The sequence below is a fragment of the Oreochromis niloticus genome, linkage group LG10 (assembly GCF_001858045.2).
Source record: "Oreochromis niloticus isolate F11D_XX linkage group LG10, O_niloticus_UMD_NMBU, whole genome shotgun sequence".
Taxonomy (NCBI): domain Eukaryota; kingdom Metazoa; phylum Chordata; class Actinopteri; order Cichliformes; family Cichlidae; genus Oreochromis; species Oreochromis niloticus.
The window spans coordinates 28,421,767-28,440,730 of NC_031975.2; the positions used below are offsets into that span (position 1 = coordinate 28,421,767).

General features: G+C 40.2%; 1 protein-coding gene across 1 annotated transcript; it reads right to left on the minus strand.

Moving 5' to 3' along the window:
* Positions 1 to 639: 639 nt before the first annotated feature.
* On the minus strand, positions 640 to 8,415 carry sap30l (sap30-like). Its single transcript, XM_003453454.5, has 4 exons — positions 7,636 to 8,415; positions 5,333 to 5,455; positions 3,606 to 3,704; positions 640 to 2,009 (listed from the first exon to the last, which is right to left on the minus strand). Exons 1-4 carry the CDS (start codon positions 7,819 to 7,821, stop codon positions 1,881 to 1,883), a joined length of 537 nt encoding a protein of 178 aa, XP_003453502.1. The 5' UTR covers positions 7,822 to 8,415; the 3' UTR covers positions 640 to 1,880.
* Between the last annotated feature and the right edge of the window lie 10,549 nt (positions 8,416 to 18,964).

Genomic DNA, 18,964 nt, shown 5'->3' on the forward strand with positions numbered 1-18,964 from the left:
TGGTCACAACATGTTAAAAGAGCAGAGATGAGGCTTTTTCTTCTTCCTGTACAATACATTTATTTATATTAATAGGAGCAACAAGCAGTCATACTTAAATATGTTTCTTTTTCCTAATACAACAATTAGGTTAACGTGGCATGACCTACACATTAATAAAGATGGATGTTACCTACATGACACTAACAAACCTACAAGCAAAATTTAAAATGTGACACTTAAAAAAAAAAGACAGTGAAAAGGACAAACCTGACACAAATCGTGCGCACAATTATCCAAAGTGCACGTACGATCCGTGCCTCCGCCACCATAAAAGAGAAAGAGGATGTGTCTGTAAAATAGCAAAGATGTCCGTCACCTGGAGGTTGCAGCAGTGCTTTAAAATTTTTTAAATAAACTTATAGGTTGTCAGCAGCGCGTTTGATTTATCACATTAAGTGTTTTTAAACACATCAACAGGTGGTTAACGGTGGCTAGCAACCCAACAGCTCCCACTCATTTCCCATCACTTCAGGCAACTTAAAAAAAATTAAAAAAAAAAAAAAAAAATAAACAAAAAACCAAACATATTATTTCTTTTGCTTTAAATGTAAATAACTGGTACTATACAGAGAAAAAACGTGTTGCTGTTTGATGCTGTTTTACTGCCAAATGAACCGTGCTGGACTGAAGCAGCAGCAGGTTTACCACTATGAAAAGGTTTTTTTAAAGTTTTAAAAATTTTAAATCTCACCCGCCAATACAGAAGAAGGGCATCCACATGTAATACATATTCAAAATTGGGAATAAAAGAAGAGCATTAACTTTTTTTTTCTCCCCCTTTCACCAGGCTAACCTGTCAGCCCAGTTTGGAGGAATGAAATTATCCGCTGTAAACACCGTCCAATGGCAGCACAATACAGCCCAAACCATTCATGCAGGCACAGCTTTCACTTAATGTGGAATGAAAAAAAAAAAGAAAATAGAAATGATATATGCAACCAGACACAACCTTTGAACAACTTGTGGAATTAAGGCTGAGCTAAAGCTTACTTAAACTTAAACTGGGTTACAGAAATAAAGAAATTAGCAGGTGTATGTTCACAGGTACAAAAGAAAAAGAAAAAAAAGAAACCACTAACAAATAGAAGACTGAGTCACAATGTATCACATCCTAACTCAGTTCTTCTTCTTCTTTTAATGTTTTACACATCATTTATAATCATCATCTTCACCCTTTGCAGCTTTTAAAGAGTGAACCTGAGCCTTGATGTTCTGGATGTGACTTCAGACCAGGGTAGCATTTCTTTTCCAACAGTCACGTATGAAGAAAGAAGGAAAACAAAAATTAAAATCCCACTTATCATCGCATCATTCAGCTCCATCTCGCAGTCCCGTTTGGCACAAGCATTCCTCACTGTGAGCGTGTTTAACAGTCAACTTGGCAAAGAAAACCAAAATTACCAAAAGTTGTTTTGTTATCTTTTTGACTCTTAAGGCAGGATACTGCATTCAGCTAAGTCGCTTGAGTCGGACGCTGTTCTTTTCTACATATAGACACAGTTGTGTTACAGTATGACGACAAAACTCTGCAGAGTGAGTCCTGGTAATCAGCAGTCTTTATGGTCCTGGCTTTCGTAAATCAGGGAATACCTTGGAGAGGGCCAAGTCAGAAGGGAGAGACTGCATTTCTGTGAAGAGGGCCAAAAAGCCAAAATGAACTCATCTCACCCTGGATTTCTGTTTTGAGTCCTTTAAGGACAACAGCAGTTCATGTTCTGCTCTCAGAGGAGAGGAGGAGGAGGGTGCAGAGGAGCTGTTATTGAAGTCCAGGTTTTGTCTGTAGCTACAGTTGTTGTTGTGGTGGTTGTAGCTGCCGCTGTGATGGTTGTGGGGGAAGTTTAGTCCAGCGGTTTGCCACCGTCCCCTTTCTGGTCCAAGCGGCTCTTGCTGCTCTTCACCATGTAAATAAAGTAGGTCAGCGTCTCCTTCTCATTCACCGGAATATTCCGGAAGTGACGGCTCACCGTCTGTAGAAGGGAGAGAAAGAGGGAAGCGGTTAAAAGAAAAGCGATATACATCGTTTGTTTCAGGGTTGGTAAGAGAAAAGACTGAGACTGCATACCTCACTGCTGAAATCTTCCTCCACACCATTAAATTAAATCCCCAGAAGGAAATCTGGATCCAGATTAGTTTGTGATATTTGTAATTGAGAACATGGAGACACAGTTTCTCATTTTTTTGCACTTGTGAAATATCAAACTTTTCCATATCTCACACTGGTTTCCCAAGTTTTCCTAGAGCCAGATTTGGAGAAACTTTAAAAGTTGATCACTTCTAAGTTGGCGCCTCCTCTGATATGATGTTTATACAACTCAGTCACATAATAATGAGCAGCGTTTTTGGGAGTTATTATTGTAGAAATGCTCCATTGTTGTCCAAAAAATGAGAATGACTTTATACTTCTTCAAAAAGCAACCCTGTGATTCCTCTTACTCAGCTTTGACTAATAAGTTGTTGAAAACTATGTAAACACACCTCTTACAAACTAAAGTCTCTACACCGGTTTTGTCTGAACAGGCCAGAAAAGAAATTTCCCTAGAAAAACTCTAGAATTGAGAGAAGACGCAACACCACCTGTGAGACCCCTCACACCTGAAGAAACTTGGATTATATGATTAATAAACTGACTGACTTAATATTTAATGATGCACAGGTGCCCTCGGGACACCTACAATCCTTGCTTTAAGAAGAGTTGGTGCTTCTAACCTCTTCTTGATCATTCATTTGCAAAGAGGACCAAGTGATGCATCAATCAAAAGCAAATGGAGTTGAATTTAAAGCTCAGGGAACAAAAACACTTTACGGAGTGAAAACAACACTAAAGAGCAAAACTGGCTCCACTGAATTTATAAGTACTGGAAACAGTCCTTGCGGTGTCTGCACTGAAAGCATCGATCACCAAAAGCACCGAGCCTAAACTGAACCCTGAAAAATAGCCCTTTGTGTTCTTTACCTCGACTTTTACAGAGCCAAACATCCTCTGCTTAGCCTCTCACATTGCTATGGTTCTCCTGAACACGGCTGAACACAGGACAGCTGTAACTGGTTGTGGGGCTGTTGACTGGTGTTTTATTAATGATGTGGGAGGCTTGTTAATAGGAGGGTTTGAATGTGACTAAAAGCCTGGGGAAACATCCAACTTACAGCCCAGTTTGATTTCATTCATTCCCACTGTTAGCCCAACACCACATCCGACCCCGGCTGACCCCGTCTCAGGATGACCGGGAGCGCAAAGCACAGAAGGTAATTATAAGGACGAGGGCGGAGCTGGCTGCACCGAGTCCACCTGTCGATTTGGGAAATCAGTCTAACAATTTCCCATTACAGCTGAATGGGAGCACCAACACTTCCTATATCACAGCACACACTAATGAGAGCAGCTCAGTGATCAACAATCCCAAAGAAATCTTTAAGGAGCACATTAGTGAAATTTCAATAGAAGAAAGAAAAATTTGTGAGATGTACTGGATTTAAAAACCCAAATCCACTTTCACATTAGTCTCACTGATGAAAGAGTTAGGCTACATAACACCCTAAATGAAAAGGATCAGTTCTGCTGTTACCTCTGCCAGCTGGGCCTTATTGAGGCCGGGCCTGGTCTGCAGCTTGTAGTGTCGCTTGTAGCGTCTCAACGTGTTCACTTGCAGCTGGAAAAGGTCCACCTGAAATCACCAAGAGAAGCAGGGACTCAGTGAGTCGGTTCAAAGAGAGGATGAGCTTTTTTTAAAAAAAAAGAATCCTGCTTTCCATGATTTATGTAAGGCTCCCAGTGGTTTCTGCCTCTTTTTCAGCTTTTAAAGGCGCTGAAACTTTAATGATGCACAGAGAGAAAGTGGGTCAATGCAGCATGAAAACAAGTAAATTTAGAATGGATTTATTTTTCTTAAAGAAGGAAATTGTGGCAATCCAAATGTGGTCTGAGCTTAGTGCTGCCTTCTCAAATATGGCTGCACTGGGGAACAGACAAACATCCACTGTGGGGGTTCAAGGAGTTTAAATGTATCATTACAGGCCACTAGGAGTGCTCTTGAGCACAATGAGAGGGGACCCTTACTAACAATGAACCCACAGCTCTCATTACACAACCCAAAAGTTAATACAGGACAAATATTACCCATCCACACCAAGTTCTCTTCAACAGCACAAACCTCATGGCACACACTATCGAGTGCATGCTGACTAAAGCTAGCTAGCCAGGTGGAATAACAACCAACGGGAGCAAAGACGCTCCAAAATAACTGACCAATAGGAGAATTTGTCAAATTTTATTATTTAATGTTATTTTATTTTTTATAAAGGTAAAACTTATTTTGCTTTGTTTCTGGTGGCGGTGCTTTAGTACTGGGCTCAGATAGCTCCGCCCACCCCAGTGACAGGAAATCAGGTGAGGCAAAGAAAAAGAGTTAGGTGTTTTTACCCAGAGAGAAATAAAGTTTGTTTGCTGCACAAACATTAACGAGCCATATTTAAATATTTAATTTTGCTTAACAGAAGTGTCTCTTTTTTCAATTATAACATTAAAAAGGTACCATCTATTATATGTACTTCTGACAAAAAAGTAACATAATGTAAACAATATAGTGACATACTCAAAGCCACTTGAATCTAAATGAAAACAGTGATACTAATTTGTGGTCACACCATCCAGCCTTATGTGAGTGGTTAACACATTCACCTTAGATGGCAAACTTCGGTTTGAGAGACAAACACAGGCTCAGGGGAGCTAGCATACTCCTGCCAATCCCTTCCACTCACTAACTGATGCCTACAAAACTGGGAGTTTATAAACAATATTAAAGGGCTCCCTGCTTGCAAAGCTCAGTGCCAATCATGTTATTAAATAAATGGAGCTGTTGAAGTCAAAAAGAGATGATCTGACTGAGGCAGCAAGAAAGGGAAACGCCTCCATATGGCTGCAAAGGAGCAGGAAGAATTGCTGCAAACACAGAGGACAATGCTCATAAAGTATGCAAAGCAACATCTGGATAAACCAGAGTTCTTCTGGAGACGAGTGCTGATGTGGATATATTATAACTGAGGTTTTTATATCAAGCTTAGAATTTTTGCAGAACTGATGTATACATCGCAAGGTCAGTAAAGAAAGTGAAACCAAAACTATTGCAGGGAAATCATCCAAAGCATTCCTCAAAGTCCATCATGGACTGCTTAGAAAAACAAGCTTTTAAACATGAGGTACATGGAAAACATTGAAAGCAAAGAAAGAAACTTGAATACTTGGACAACAGAACTTCAGCATCATTATAATGAGTAACGTTTCACTCCCTGTTACCTCGGGCACCTCCACATCATGATCTGGGGACTCCCCTCCATCATCGCTGGTCTTCCTCTTCCTCTTGTTGCGAACACTCTGAATGAAATTCTTGTGAAAGTCACAGATGTAGAGATGTCGAACCTGTGGAAAAAGATGGGAGAATTCCATTAATGCAAAGTTTTAGGTTTACCAGTCTCACTGGTCATTTCCAGATTGTTTAATACAGTTTTCAAAATGATTCTCAAGCTTCTGCTTTAATGTAAAAAAAAACCCCAACACTTCTCTGTTTTTGCCGTTCTACTTTAAGCCTCTCGTTTGTTTGTGGTGTCTTAACACAAGCAGCCATGCAGCAATCATCCAAAATGTGTCACTCAAAACAGGAAGTGTCTCATTAAAGACCTCCACACTGAAACTGTGACTCTACACTCTGCTCGTCTTCCATGTGTTGCCTCATTTGAAAGCCTCTAACGCAACAATCCCTGCATCTTTGTGTGATCATAAGCACGTAACTCCTCGAGGCCACACCTTCACTGTATGACGTGTCACTTGAGTCCCTGCATGTCATGAATTAACTAGGAGAGCAAACAAACACAAATGAATAGAAGCTCATTCCCTGAGCTGACACATGGGTCTAAGAAATCAACACGCCCACGGACACCGCTTTCTAGGAAACACACAGGACACAAAAGAGAGTGGACACCGTGAGGAACAAAGCATGCAGAGTGGCTTAATGCAGCAACAACAGACACCTGTACACTCGTCGATATGAAACTGCTGTGCATAACGGGGCAAAACTGGGGCCCGTAGGTTCTTCTTAATCTGTTTTAATGTTGTGGACACACTAACAGAAGTCTTCATTGGGTAAAGGATGCACAGCAGATCACACAAGGATGCTATGTAAACCCACCAAAAGGATTACCGTATGTTTGTGTTATTTAGCAGCCGCAGTAATGCCGACACCGTTCATGAGCTGCTCATTTGCCAATTGTTTAAATCAGTGTTTCTCAAAGTGTGAGGGAATCTGACTAAAAGGAAGAATATACACAAACTCATTTCTGTAATGAAAGTAAAAGAAGGGTTTGCCATTGTTATTACTGGAATTTTGCTTTGATACAGATTTGCTGTTTTTGTTAATAACTGATAAAAACTTTCTCCAGCTTTTAAAGTGGGGCATACTCAAAAGCTTGACAGCGTTCTCTTCAAATGTGCCAATCTGCTGATTTTCTCCAGTTTGTCACTCTGTTAGATGACCCTTTTTTGTTCAGTTTGCAAATGTTGCGCTGAGCTACAGAATGCTTTTGTTTTTGTTCCCCGACACAGTAAACAAAACCAGTGTTTGTGGAACTATATGGCAGCCTGTCAGCCCCAACAATATTGAGTTTCAGTCATATTCCCAGACATCTTTGTGCAAAGAATACATTGACAAAACTGGGGCTGGGAACAGTTGCTCTCACAGTATGAGGCCCTCACAATGGCCCGAGGCACTTTTACTTTAACGATGTCGTTGTTTATTATGGACCCTACAATTTTTATTCATTATCCTGGTGCTGTAACAATAATTTCCCAATAATTTCAATAAAGTATCTACCTATAATGTCTGCTCACTCCGAGTAAAGTGCTGTCTGTTGCTAAACACTGTGTGATGTTATCATAACTGCCAGGACTAATAAAGCAAATATGAAAACAGAACTTCTAAAAAAAGCCTCTGCTTCACGTCTCAAGAAGTGTCTCTCACTGTGGGCCCACACAGACCACGTGATAACTGCTGGCACAATCAGCTGTAATAAATGCGTATCAGACAGCGCGTGCCATTAAATAACTGCCATAAAAGAAGCCAAGTAGCTGCAAAGCTCTTCAGCAGACACACAGTATCGATGCGGTGTGGAGTTTAACTTTAACAATTGTCGACAGCCGGCATTAAAACTCGATTGTTGCTATAACTGGACTGACATTAAGCAACTCGTTAAGCTTCCCTGGCAACAGCCATTTTATGAGCAGCGGCGGGGGCGTGTTGGAGAAAACTGTTGCGACGACAGAAAGCTCTGAGTTCGGGACACTGCTATCCCACACGACGCTCAAGTAACGAGCACAGCTAACGTCAGCATGACAGCTAAATCTCTCAGTAAGCAGGACCACCACAGTCCGCTAACTTTAACTTCCAGCAGGACCGGAAAGCTCCAACTCCTCCTCTGTGGTCACAATAACTGACGCTAACCGGCTAACTAGCATTAGCTGACAGCTGCTCAGATTCCACCAACTTTCAGCCACCCCCCGCACTCTGTTTAAGACTTTAAAAGACACAATAACATGGTTTGTCTTACACTCTTGTCGATGTCCAGTTTGAGCTTCTTCTGTGATATGCTCTTCTGGATTCTCTTGCTGAAGGAGGCGTTTCCAGCAGACCGGCCGCAGCGTTCTCCGTCCTCAATCAGGCAGCAGCTCTGGCCGTAAAACGGCGGAGCAGGCGGTCCGTCGTGGCTATCTTCCTCTGTGCTGAACCCATTCATTCTGTACGACTTGTGGCAATGTGCCTGCTTTAACCTCAACGATTAAAAAAGGAGCGCCAACAAAAAACACAAACAGCGTGAGGTGGGACACTTAGTCTCCTGTTCACCCGTTGCCCTTTTTTGAAAGACAATTCTGGCAACGTTAGCTAGCGAGCTACCTTGGCTAAGTGGCTACAGCGTAAAGCTAACAGCCCCTGACGTTTTGATGCTGACTTGTAAGTTATTTAAAAACACGATCGCTCCCATGGGTTGAAGACATATTCATATATATCTCCGGCACACTGGCGCCGTCAGTCACCGCTTACGCTGGCTAGCTCCTGTGCTAGCGGTGCAGCAAGGTGGATGAGCTGCCGCTGATGCAGGAATTCCTTCGGTGAGACCGCCGCAGTTCGTCCCTGTAACCAGCCGTCGCTTCTGCGCGTACGACAACAACCTATCTGCAACTCTGAGCTATAAAAACACTGGCGGCTACAGCTTTCTAACCAACTTTGACTAAATTACACATATAACGACGTGCACCTCTAACGATCACGGCACTCTTTCAGAAGAGCTCCTACAATGGAACATGCTCAGTCTATGGGGCGGAAGTTCCCATACTGAGCGCCCATTGGCTCATTTCGTACAAAGGCGGGCTTAATGTACAAAAAGTGACATTTACATTGGCTCTAACCAACTTCAATTTTGCAGCCCAGTTCTTCCTGTATCGTTCGGCGTCAGACGTTTTCTACTATGAATCGGAGTTAAAGGTGGCGTTGCTGCCAGTTAAAGGGGCTTTTAACGACACGGCACACTTTCGAAATCAGGTTTTCTTTCATAATGTTAAAGTTTTATTGATTTTGGACGACTCACCAGTTCTATCACACGAAGTGAGTGTATGCGAAATTGAAGGGGGGAACCCCACTTTCGTTAAGTCTGGCTTTGAATTGTTTGCGTTGTTTGGATTCGTGATACAAAGGAGACATTGTTACTAATTTGCATAACGTCACAGTTACTCGTTTACCGCTTCAAACAAACCCTCCACGTCAATATTAACAGACTGCTTTGTAGCCGCGTGCTCACGGGAGCTTAAACAGCATTTAAGATACATGAGGACAGAATGAGGACAGAGTTGTTCGCATCAACACGGTGCAGTTCCACCTTTGACCGCTCGAGGGAGATAAAACCTCACAAATGAATAAAAACCTGAGGAAGACCAGATTCCTTCACATGCTGTGCCTTGATTTGGCCAAACGTTTTGACTGCTCATCATTCTGGTAACATCTCAAGTAATATAACTCTGACTTGACTGTCAAGGATATAAAGCCATTTTAGTGACTAAAAATGTTGGGTTTTATAGTTCAATGGCCCTGTATGTGTTTTATTTATTTCTAGCCATCCATCCATTTTTCTTCACGGGGTACTGGAGCCTAACCCTGCTGTCACAGGGTGAAAGCCAGGGTACACCCTGGAGAGGTCGCCAGTCTGTCACAGGGCTAACACAGAGAGTCAGGCGTTCACGTTCATATTTAGATCTATTTAGAATCACCAATTAATCTAACCCATTCAGCCAAACCACATACATGTTTGTATGGAAAGAGGCTGGAGTAACTGGTGATGACACATGCAAATACTTGAAAGGCCCCAGCTGACAGGTGAATTCCAGCCCACGATTTTTTTTGCCGTGAGGCATCAGCGCTGCCCACCATTCTTTATATCTGACTGATATCCTCAAATGTTCACATGCAATTCATTGTGGTTTTGTTTTGCAAAATGGAGTTGTGTCAAGCATGAGCTAGTTTCAATTCAGCTTTATTTATACAGCACCAAATCACAGCAACAGTCACTTCAAGTTACTTTCAAGGTATACTGACTTTTGTTCAAGTACAGGTCATTCCTGGATCCTAACTTTATCCTAACTTTTAATCCAACTCTGTCATGACAACTGGCTACGTTCACTCTGCAGGTCTTAATGCTCAATTCCGATTTTTTGATCAAATCCGATTTTTTTGTCTGCGTGTTCACACTACAAATAAAATGCGACAGCAAACACGCTCTAGTGTGAACGCTCAAAGCGGCCCGCATGCGCAAAAGATGTCACATACAACGCGCTCTGTTTAGACCCAGAGCAAACAATATTGTTTGACTGATGGCCCTTAATATAAAGACTTCGGACTTTACGTTTCCCAATTTTTGCTTTAAATTATTCTGTTATTTACATAATAATGTAGATAACCTAATAATGATCCTTATTGCAGTTTTAGAGGAGCGGTGCTTCAAAGGATAGTTGCAGATTTCTGTTAGAATCTGCAGATTATTCAGTACAAATAAAATGTTCACGTTGTCTTCCCAACAGTTTCACTGACATCTACACTGGATGGCCAGGAAGCGTTCGCGATGTCCTCTCGGGCGCTTCTCCGTCGCTGATAATTGGCGTCTGTCTTGTGTCAGTGACGTAAAAGACGGATTTAATGCGACATGACCGTTCAAACAGCAGTCGCTTTCTAAAACATCGGATATGTATCGGATTCAGTACCACATACGAAAGTGACCCAGATCGGATTTGAAAATATCGGATTTGTGCCGTTCACACTGTCATACCATGATCGGATATGGGTCGCATAGGGTCAAAAAAATCGGATTTGATGCTTTCGCCTGCAGTGTGAACGTAGCATTGCCATCATTTTTCAAATGCCACACCACATTTTGGACCGCTGTAAAGTCCATTGTTATCTTCAGTTAAAAGCTGAAAATTACTGAAAAAACTGTTGTTCAGAGTCTGCTACGGAAGATCTTAACCTACTTATGTCACAGGATCATAACATGGTTATTACGCTTCATCCATATGTAACTGCTGATCAGTGCTGGCTGTACCTAGGTCTAGGTTAAAAACAAGAAGAGAGGTTGTGTCTTCCAATTTGTTGAATTCTCTTCAATTGGACTTAACATCTGTGGACACTGCTGATACCTTTAAAAAGAAGATTAGCACCCCCCTGTGCAGGATTGTCTTTAATAAGTTTTATCCATTTATATTGTTTCAGTTGTGGCACGTTATGACTATTGCTTTAGATAAGAGCTATAAAAGTACATTTTACTTACTTATGCTGACATTTCATTGTGTAATTGTGTGTAGTTATATTTCCTAATATTATTCTTGTAGAAACGACTTGGATGTGTTTGACAGTAGATTAAATTGTGCTTAAGGCAACTGCAGAGCAAGAAGAAATTCAGATTCTTTAGCAAAAAGAAGAAGCAAAATCAATTGTGCTCATTCACTAAAAGGGAAAACCATTATTCAGCAGGAAAAACCTTTATTCAGCCTTATATTAGTATTTTATAATGTGTTATTGCATTATTGATTCGGTTTTAATATTATAGTCATCAGTGAAAATTAGATACTTGCTTCTTGGAAATTTTTTAATATTGTATTTTTTTTAAATTCTTATAATATTATGAACTTGTACAGGTGTTATGTAATAAACCTTTATGTGGCTGTCGACTAAACCTAGCTGAGTAAAATAAAGTCTAATAATTGTAGTATGTGCACCTCTGAAATAAAGTTAAGTGCGAAGAAGAAGAAAAATCAAACTCTATAGCCGCCAGACAACATCATGAGAAGTCTGTGCATGTTTTTGGGGCCATTTTATCCCCTTTGCTGGTCAATATGATAAGAAAAGATAAATACACATTAAAGTATGCTTTCAGTCCATCTATTGCTTCAACCTAACCTCAACCCCGCACACAAAACCAGTTTCACCAGTTCTGGTGTGGAAGAACTTTACTTACCTGCACAGAGCCTCTGATCACAACCTTATTCATCACCTTCAGGTTAAACTGGAACACCAACCATGAGCCAGACCTTGCTACCAACAAGAGCTGCAGACCTGACTAGTGGTGCTGTAGCTGAGTGTGGACAAATAACTGCAGCCAGTTCCCAAAATTATAACAGGCTGGGCTGGCCACACTGGGAGATGTTATTGCTGTAAATGTGAATCTGTTTGTACTCCGTTGCTTTGCTGATGATGTTCTTTGTTGTCATATGTCTAATGTGATATTTACTGTCATGTGCAGACATCCCACATGAAGAGGTAGGAAATGACTGAGAGCAGAGGCGCCATATCTAGAAAAGCGGCAGATGATAGAGCGCTGAAACATTAGCAGCTTTTTCACTTTGCAATTTAGAGGTTTATATCATCAGGGAACTGCCTCTCAGAGGCAATAACATGTAAAGTGGTCTCTCAGTGTATTCAACGTTGTCCCGGCACCTCTCTATCCGAGCCGGTGTGACAAGTTGAGCGTTATATGACATCCCATGAGACGCGTGAAAATGGGCCACGCTATGGAGCAGCGTTCAGTGAATAACTGCTGCCTAAAAGCTATCCCAGCTTCTGTGTTGACAGATGAAATGATTATGAGGTTAAGATTTTGTGTGTGTGTGTTTTTTAACATCATCAGTCACAGAGATGATTAAAGTAATTAAAGGGAAAAAAAGTACGGTAAGAGAGGCAAAACACAAAAGCTCAGGTCCGTGGAAGATACCCGGCGATTTATTTAGAGAGGAGATGATTATGGTTTGAATGAGTCACTTCTCCTTGAGTTAAGCAAATACAGGGATTACAAAGAAAGAGAAAAATCTGTGCCAAATCCATCCAGGATTTGGAGTTGGAAGTAGGTAAAGTTTTGATATACAGACTGAAAGGTATTACCAAGGAGTTCAGTAAAGATCGGGTAAATTAAAACATCTGTCTTTAAAAGCAAAAACATTTTTTCAGGTACTGTTTGAAGATGGAGGAAACTAGCACATCTTCTCAGATTTTTCAATATCACTGTAGGTGCAAGGGCAAATTTCAAAACTCTTTTTAAACATTTATCAAAGAAGATTGGATTTTATCGATTCCACAAGAAGGAAAATTAATGCTGCTGACATCCGCAAGCCATCTATAAATGTCAAATATGCTTACACCCCGACATCTATTCACTTTAATATCGGCTCAGCCGCATAACAAAATGTGAAACAGGCACAAAAAGACATATTCACTTTGTTTGTGCCTAGAAACATGAGCTTCTGCACTTTGTTTTGGCCTAGATTTAACAAGTACCTTTATTTTATTGAACCCAAACCCCAGCAACACAGAGCTGAGCAGATCTGCATGTTGTAGATGTGTAGTGCCACTAGAGGGCAGTGTCAACAATATGTGGAAAGGCAGTTATATGGCCTACTTTTGTTTGTGTTTGCGCTATTGTTTCTCCTTCGGGTTAAGAAAAGTCAAAAGTGATAACATACAAAGAATGTCTTTGTAATGAATCGAAACAATGGAAATCTCCCACTGCAGCCACTCGATGCTTCTCATCTGTCCTTCTTCAGGTGTTTTTCTTTTCAGCCAATCAGCATTCTACCAAGCCAAACAGGTCTACATTGCTACATAGATTGCTACAAAAGGATACAAATGTATTACCTGTAGTATTGCTGAATAAACCTAACCAGACAGCAAGTGTAGTAGTACTGTCATTTCTTGTCTACCGTTACGACAGCTAATATTAGCAAAGAAAGTAGCATCAAGCTACATCCACAGGGAGAAATTTACTCACTGTGCCTCACTTTGGGATCTGCCTACTTCAAGTCAGTAGGTTTTTTTTTTTCCTGTTCTTTGCTTATAGTTGCTTGAAGTCTCCAAATGTGCTTGACTTTCTATGGTCTTAGGTCAGTGTCGCTGCAAATCGCTTCCTTTGAGGATGGAGCTTTACTCCCATGACTAGTGTTTCTAGTAAATCAAGACCAATAAATTGTATTTATCAAGTTATTAAGTTCTGTACGGCATGCTAATGTCTATTGTAGACACTACTGTAAAATCATCACCATGAATCCAGGTTGTTTCTGATGTAACCTTCATGAAAGCAATGTCAAAAGATCATAAAACTATGGGAGGACAAGCTGTTTTACTCTGCTCTGTAATAACTAATCCTTAGACCATATGTGGACACAGTAATGAAAAGAAATGAATGAAGAGAGAATGCAGCTCCTGTCTCCTAATGTGGTCTTTAAAGCTCTATTAAATTCAAAGTACTACATGAAACACTAAATGAAATCAATTATATACAAAATAAAACAAAAAATTGAGGGAGACACTGAAAACACATCAGATCTCGATGGCTCAATGGGAAAGAAATCGTGCTGAACATCTATGCTGGTATGTACTGGGTAATGTGTTCAGTTTGTATGGCCCCCATATATGATGTTCCCAATGAATGATGGATGTATTCCAGGGGGATTTCCTCCCAGATCTGGACCAGGGAATCACTGAGCTCCTGGACAGTCTGAAGTGCAGCCTGCAGTGTTGGATGGACCAAAACATAATGTCCCAGATATAACCCAGATATATGTTCTATTGGATTTACGTCAAGGCAAGCATTGGGACCAGTCAGTGGTATAAATTCCTTCATCCAAAAAGTCATAATGAATGACAGACAGCATAACATTCTTCATGGCTTCTCCAAACCCTTTCACGTCTGTGACACGTGCTCAGGTTGAACCTGTGAAAAACACAGGACACCAGTGTTGGATCTGCCTATTCTGGTATTCTAGGGCAAATGCCAATTGGACCCCATGGTACTGGCCAGTCAGCATAAGGCCCACTAGAGTCTGTTTCTTAGTCAGAGACATTCACATGGAGGTCACTGTCGGTCATTTTCTTGGTCTCTACCAGTACTTAACCTGTTCCTCTTTGAACAAAGGAGCAGATACCAGTAATTCAGATGAGTTAAGAGCGTTCTATGGCCCTCTCCAGCTCTCCTAGAGAAATTGTCTCCTGGAATGTCCCCCATGCTCTTAAGGCTGTGCTCCAAGTCACAGCAAACCATCTGGCAAATGCAGATATAGATGTGGACTGCCTGTTCAACCTCTGCAGGGTCCAGGTAAACCTCATGCTACCAGTAGTGACACTGACTTTAGCCAAATGGAAAACTAGTGAAAAGTCAGAAAAGATAAGGAAGAAAACACATTTCAGTGTCCTCCACCTGTTGTCTTTTGTTGCCCCTCTACTGCACCTGTTGTTAATTTCATTAACACCAAAGCAGCTTAAACTAATTAACAACCCTGTCTGCTACTTAAATGACCAGATGAATATCCCAGAAGTTTAATTGACTTAATCTTATACCCTGATTAAAAAGTGTTCCTTTAATTTTTTTTGAGCAGTGTATTTCTGTTACTATTCCTGAACTGCGTAGACAGTTTTGACAGAGCATTACGAAACCTCAGACTGTATGAAAGGAGCACACAGATCAGTAGATTACGCGACTGCTTCACCAATTTTGCTGCTAATGCATGACCTGTTATCAAATCAAGCATGCTCTTAGGGGTATTGGGAACTGCAAGATTTACATATAAGATTGAATTATTCAATTAAGATTATCCTACAGATAATACAGTGTTTATGCCTCAGGTGCTCTTCTGGATGTTTTTGTCACAAAGATTTATATGGAAAGGTCTCCTACTCCATCTCCTCTCTCCAGAGTCTGCTATGGAGCGTTGACTGGACAACATAAATCATTTGAACTACACCACATTGGGAAAAGCAGGTTCCTTCAGGTGCTAACAGGTTGCTGACAAAATGAACAAATGGGTAAGTTGTTGGCACAATTTTGAACAATCTTGGTTTTCATTCAGGCTCAAGGTTTTATCTGTCTGTTGCTCTTCACTCATCCCCTTGTATTTGGGGGAAAAAATCCAACCTGTTATTCAGTGGTGACTCACAGAAACACCTTCCTGAGTCAGATGTTCTCTTGGAGCAGCTGCAGTCATATCTCACTCTTGTGGCTACAGGAGGGTAAATTATTTTAATCGGAAAAAGGTTGGAAAAAAGGTGCCTTTTTTCTCCTTATATTTTCTAATACTATCTGTTTCCAAGAATCAATTTGTCTACATGCATGAACTCGTGGATGTCCTTACATGGCAATAAAATGATGCGTCAGAAAGCCATGGGCCATAAAAAATAGTTGCCACATCTTTCACACACGACTGCTTTCCCCCTATACCTTTGCATTCCCTTTAGCAGATGTAGCACAGTACTTTATGAAAACCACAGCCCTGAAAAGCACCTGCTTCTCCAGCAGATGTGACTGAAAGCCAATTATCCTGCCTGTCACAGAGGGGAATGGAAAATTTCCACCACTGTCTCATTTTCTGACACTCTGTGGAACGTGAAAGGACAAACAGGTCTGCTCTGTGTAGACACTATTTCTAGATGGGGATCTGATAAACTGTCTCCGTATTATGACTCAGTGCTTATAAAAAACCTGGAACACAGTCTGCAATTGTTTCAGTTGTGTCTCTTGAATTTAAAAAAATATTTTAGAGAACTGCACTTCTGGGACTGCCACATAAAGCAATAAAAAAGATATATCAAACACATTATATTACAGCATTTGTTCTTAAAGTCTACATAATTCATTACAAATTGATTTTTAAATAACACTGCTGACTTGCTCGGGCACAAATAAAAGCTTACACATCAATATACATATTTTTTTTGTTAGCATTTACTTACAAGTAGCATTTATTTACATAACTTGAAAATTCAACTTGCTTATTTACCGATCAATATTAAAGAAAAAATTCAGAGCCCAACACATAAAATCTTGCTAGTTCTTGTGACAAAAGTACTAGCAATAAAGTTTTTCAACATGCTGCAAGTGTTTTTGTGAGTTTTTCCTTCACACTACTTGGAAGCTGGCAAATTAATGCCATAAATAACTACTCACTGACTAAAATTTGCACTTAGTATAATTTGGTAAGGCTTACAGATGAATACATTTGGGCACATCTAACTTGCCGGACGGTTTGTTACACAGAACCCTCTGTGCTCTGAAACCAGTTAGAAAAGAGCAGTCATACATACAGAAACATATCTTACAGGCTGCTAGCTGAATCATCCATCACATAAATTTCAACCAGTCAGATAAGAATCAATAAGATCACTGATAGCAGAGCGCTCCAAAGAAAAGAACAACCTACAGTCTGTGCCAGAAAATCACTGTCTCAAATTGCATACTTACACAGCCAAATAACAGGATAAGTTATTAGTGCTAATTGTGATTTCAGTGCTAACTAGCTAACAGTGGTAGCTTTAGGTCATGTGCCAGTGCTATGTATTGTGGCCTGATTTTCTATTTATGCTTATATAAACTTTCATCTTCAGTGCAGTCAGATGACTAACAAGTAGCAGTCAAATGTGATTACAACTACCACAGGATAACTACCCTATCAAAATTCATGCACTGTGTACATAATATTCACAGTACAGCACATTAACGTGAGCATCCAAATTGACACACAGCTGGTTAAAAGGGTAACCATCTGTCTATTGTTTCACCCTAAACCTACCATGTTGATTCTCAAAGGACATTAAAGCATCTGTGGTTTGGCTACAGAGCTTGAAGGATGATCAGATGGATTTGCTCTCAGATAGCGTTTGTACTAAGTCATTCTCAGTGGATGGTTGAAGAATGCAAACTTTTCTCCTATTTTGTGGAATCCATCCTTCCTATGTTGGTGATGCTTTCTGTGCTGTTCCCTCTTTGTTTGTGGCTTTAGTGATTATGGCCAGAGAGCTTAACTTTTAGTCTGTGTACAAAATGACTGGCTTATGCAGCTGTTGCTTTATGTACTCGATGAACAAACATTTAGACCCTGTTTTTATGAGGACCAGTTCAAACTACTTGTTTGAACTGTGGGTTTAGCTTTGGCTTGACAGCGAGCAGATGTGCACTTTCATCTGAAAGTTTTCTTGGCTTTCCAGATTTTGCTTTGTAAGCATAATGAACTTTCTTCTTAAATCCCTAATATGTTGAATCTGTGGTTGTGTAATGAGTCAGGGAAATTATTAAACTTGTGGAAAGTCATCAGCTTGCAGTTTCTATTCACACTCTGAGTGTTATGTTTTATGCTTTGCCAAAGGTTTTGTGCTCCAACAAACATTTTCCCTTATTCTGGCAGATTAGACATCCACTCAAGTTGAAGTTCAATGAAACTGCAATTAAACTATTTAATCATGGTAGTAAAGACAGAGAAACCCTGACAAGCAAATTAAATGGTTAAGGACAGCTTTTTTATTATTACACTGGCAAAAGGAAAAAAAAACCAACAACCTTTGACATTTAGATTCCAGTAATCATGAAAATAAGAGAAAAAATCTCTTGGAAGTTTGAAACCTTGAGAAATAATAATGATGATAATACTTTGTGCCCTAAACTCTTTGCTTTGAATGGTATTGAAAATACCTTTCAATAATGTATGAATGAAATAAGTATACAAAACAGAGAGAAAAGTGGCAACATTAAAGAAAGAACACAATTTTGACTTCCTGGGCTAATTTGTAACGTAAATATACAATTTGGAAGGAGACAGAAAGAAAAACTAAGGAAATACAAGGACGTGTGAATCCATTAACAGTTGGTGAGTGCAGAAATAAACTTGTCAAAATTCATTTTCTTCAACTGAAATCATCACATCTCAGTCATAATGTGTCGTCTAAACCTGCTGACATTTTGCTCTTTTGTCAAATGAAATTATTTTGATTGTGACCATAAGTAATATAGAAGCCTCTAGTTTGTGTCATTAATTAGTGCAGATTCTGACAGCTGACAGCATGTCTGCATGCACACTTTATGGATTAGAGGATGCCAATTTATTTATTTTTTACATTGATAGAAAAGGAGATAAAGGAACTCCTATATGGGCCTCCAGGAGATAAATGATAATTAAAGATATTTCATATCTGCGTGACTATTAGTGAGACCTTAAGCTACCTGTGAGTGGGTCCAAACAATTTCATGTGAACTTGCTGTGTCCAGGCCGTATCCTGGTCTTTCAGATCATTTCAAGGCACCTGCAGAGTGAGGCTGATAAATCTGGGTACAACATCAAGTTTGACATGTAATCTTGCTGCTGCAATGCGGGACTGAATTTCTTGTTTCACTGCTGTCCTCTTGGCTTGTCATGATAACAGCTGAAGGACCCATCATACAAACGTTTCAGTGCCACAACTCGGCAAGATTTTCTTCTCCATGCTACAATATTTTATCTTCTTTGGTTTGTTTTGTTTTTTCAAAAATTATGTTGATCAATTTGTTATTTCATGCTTTGCCACTACTGGTTGGCCTTGTGGAACTG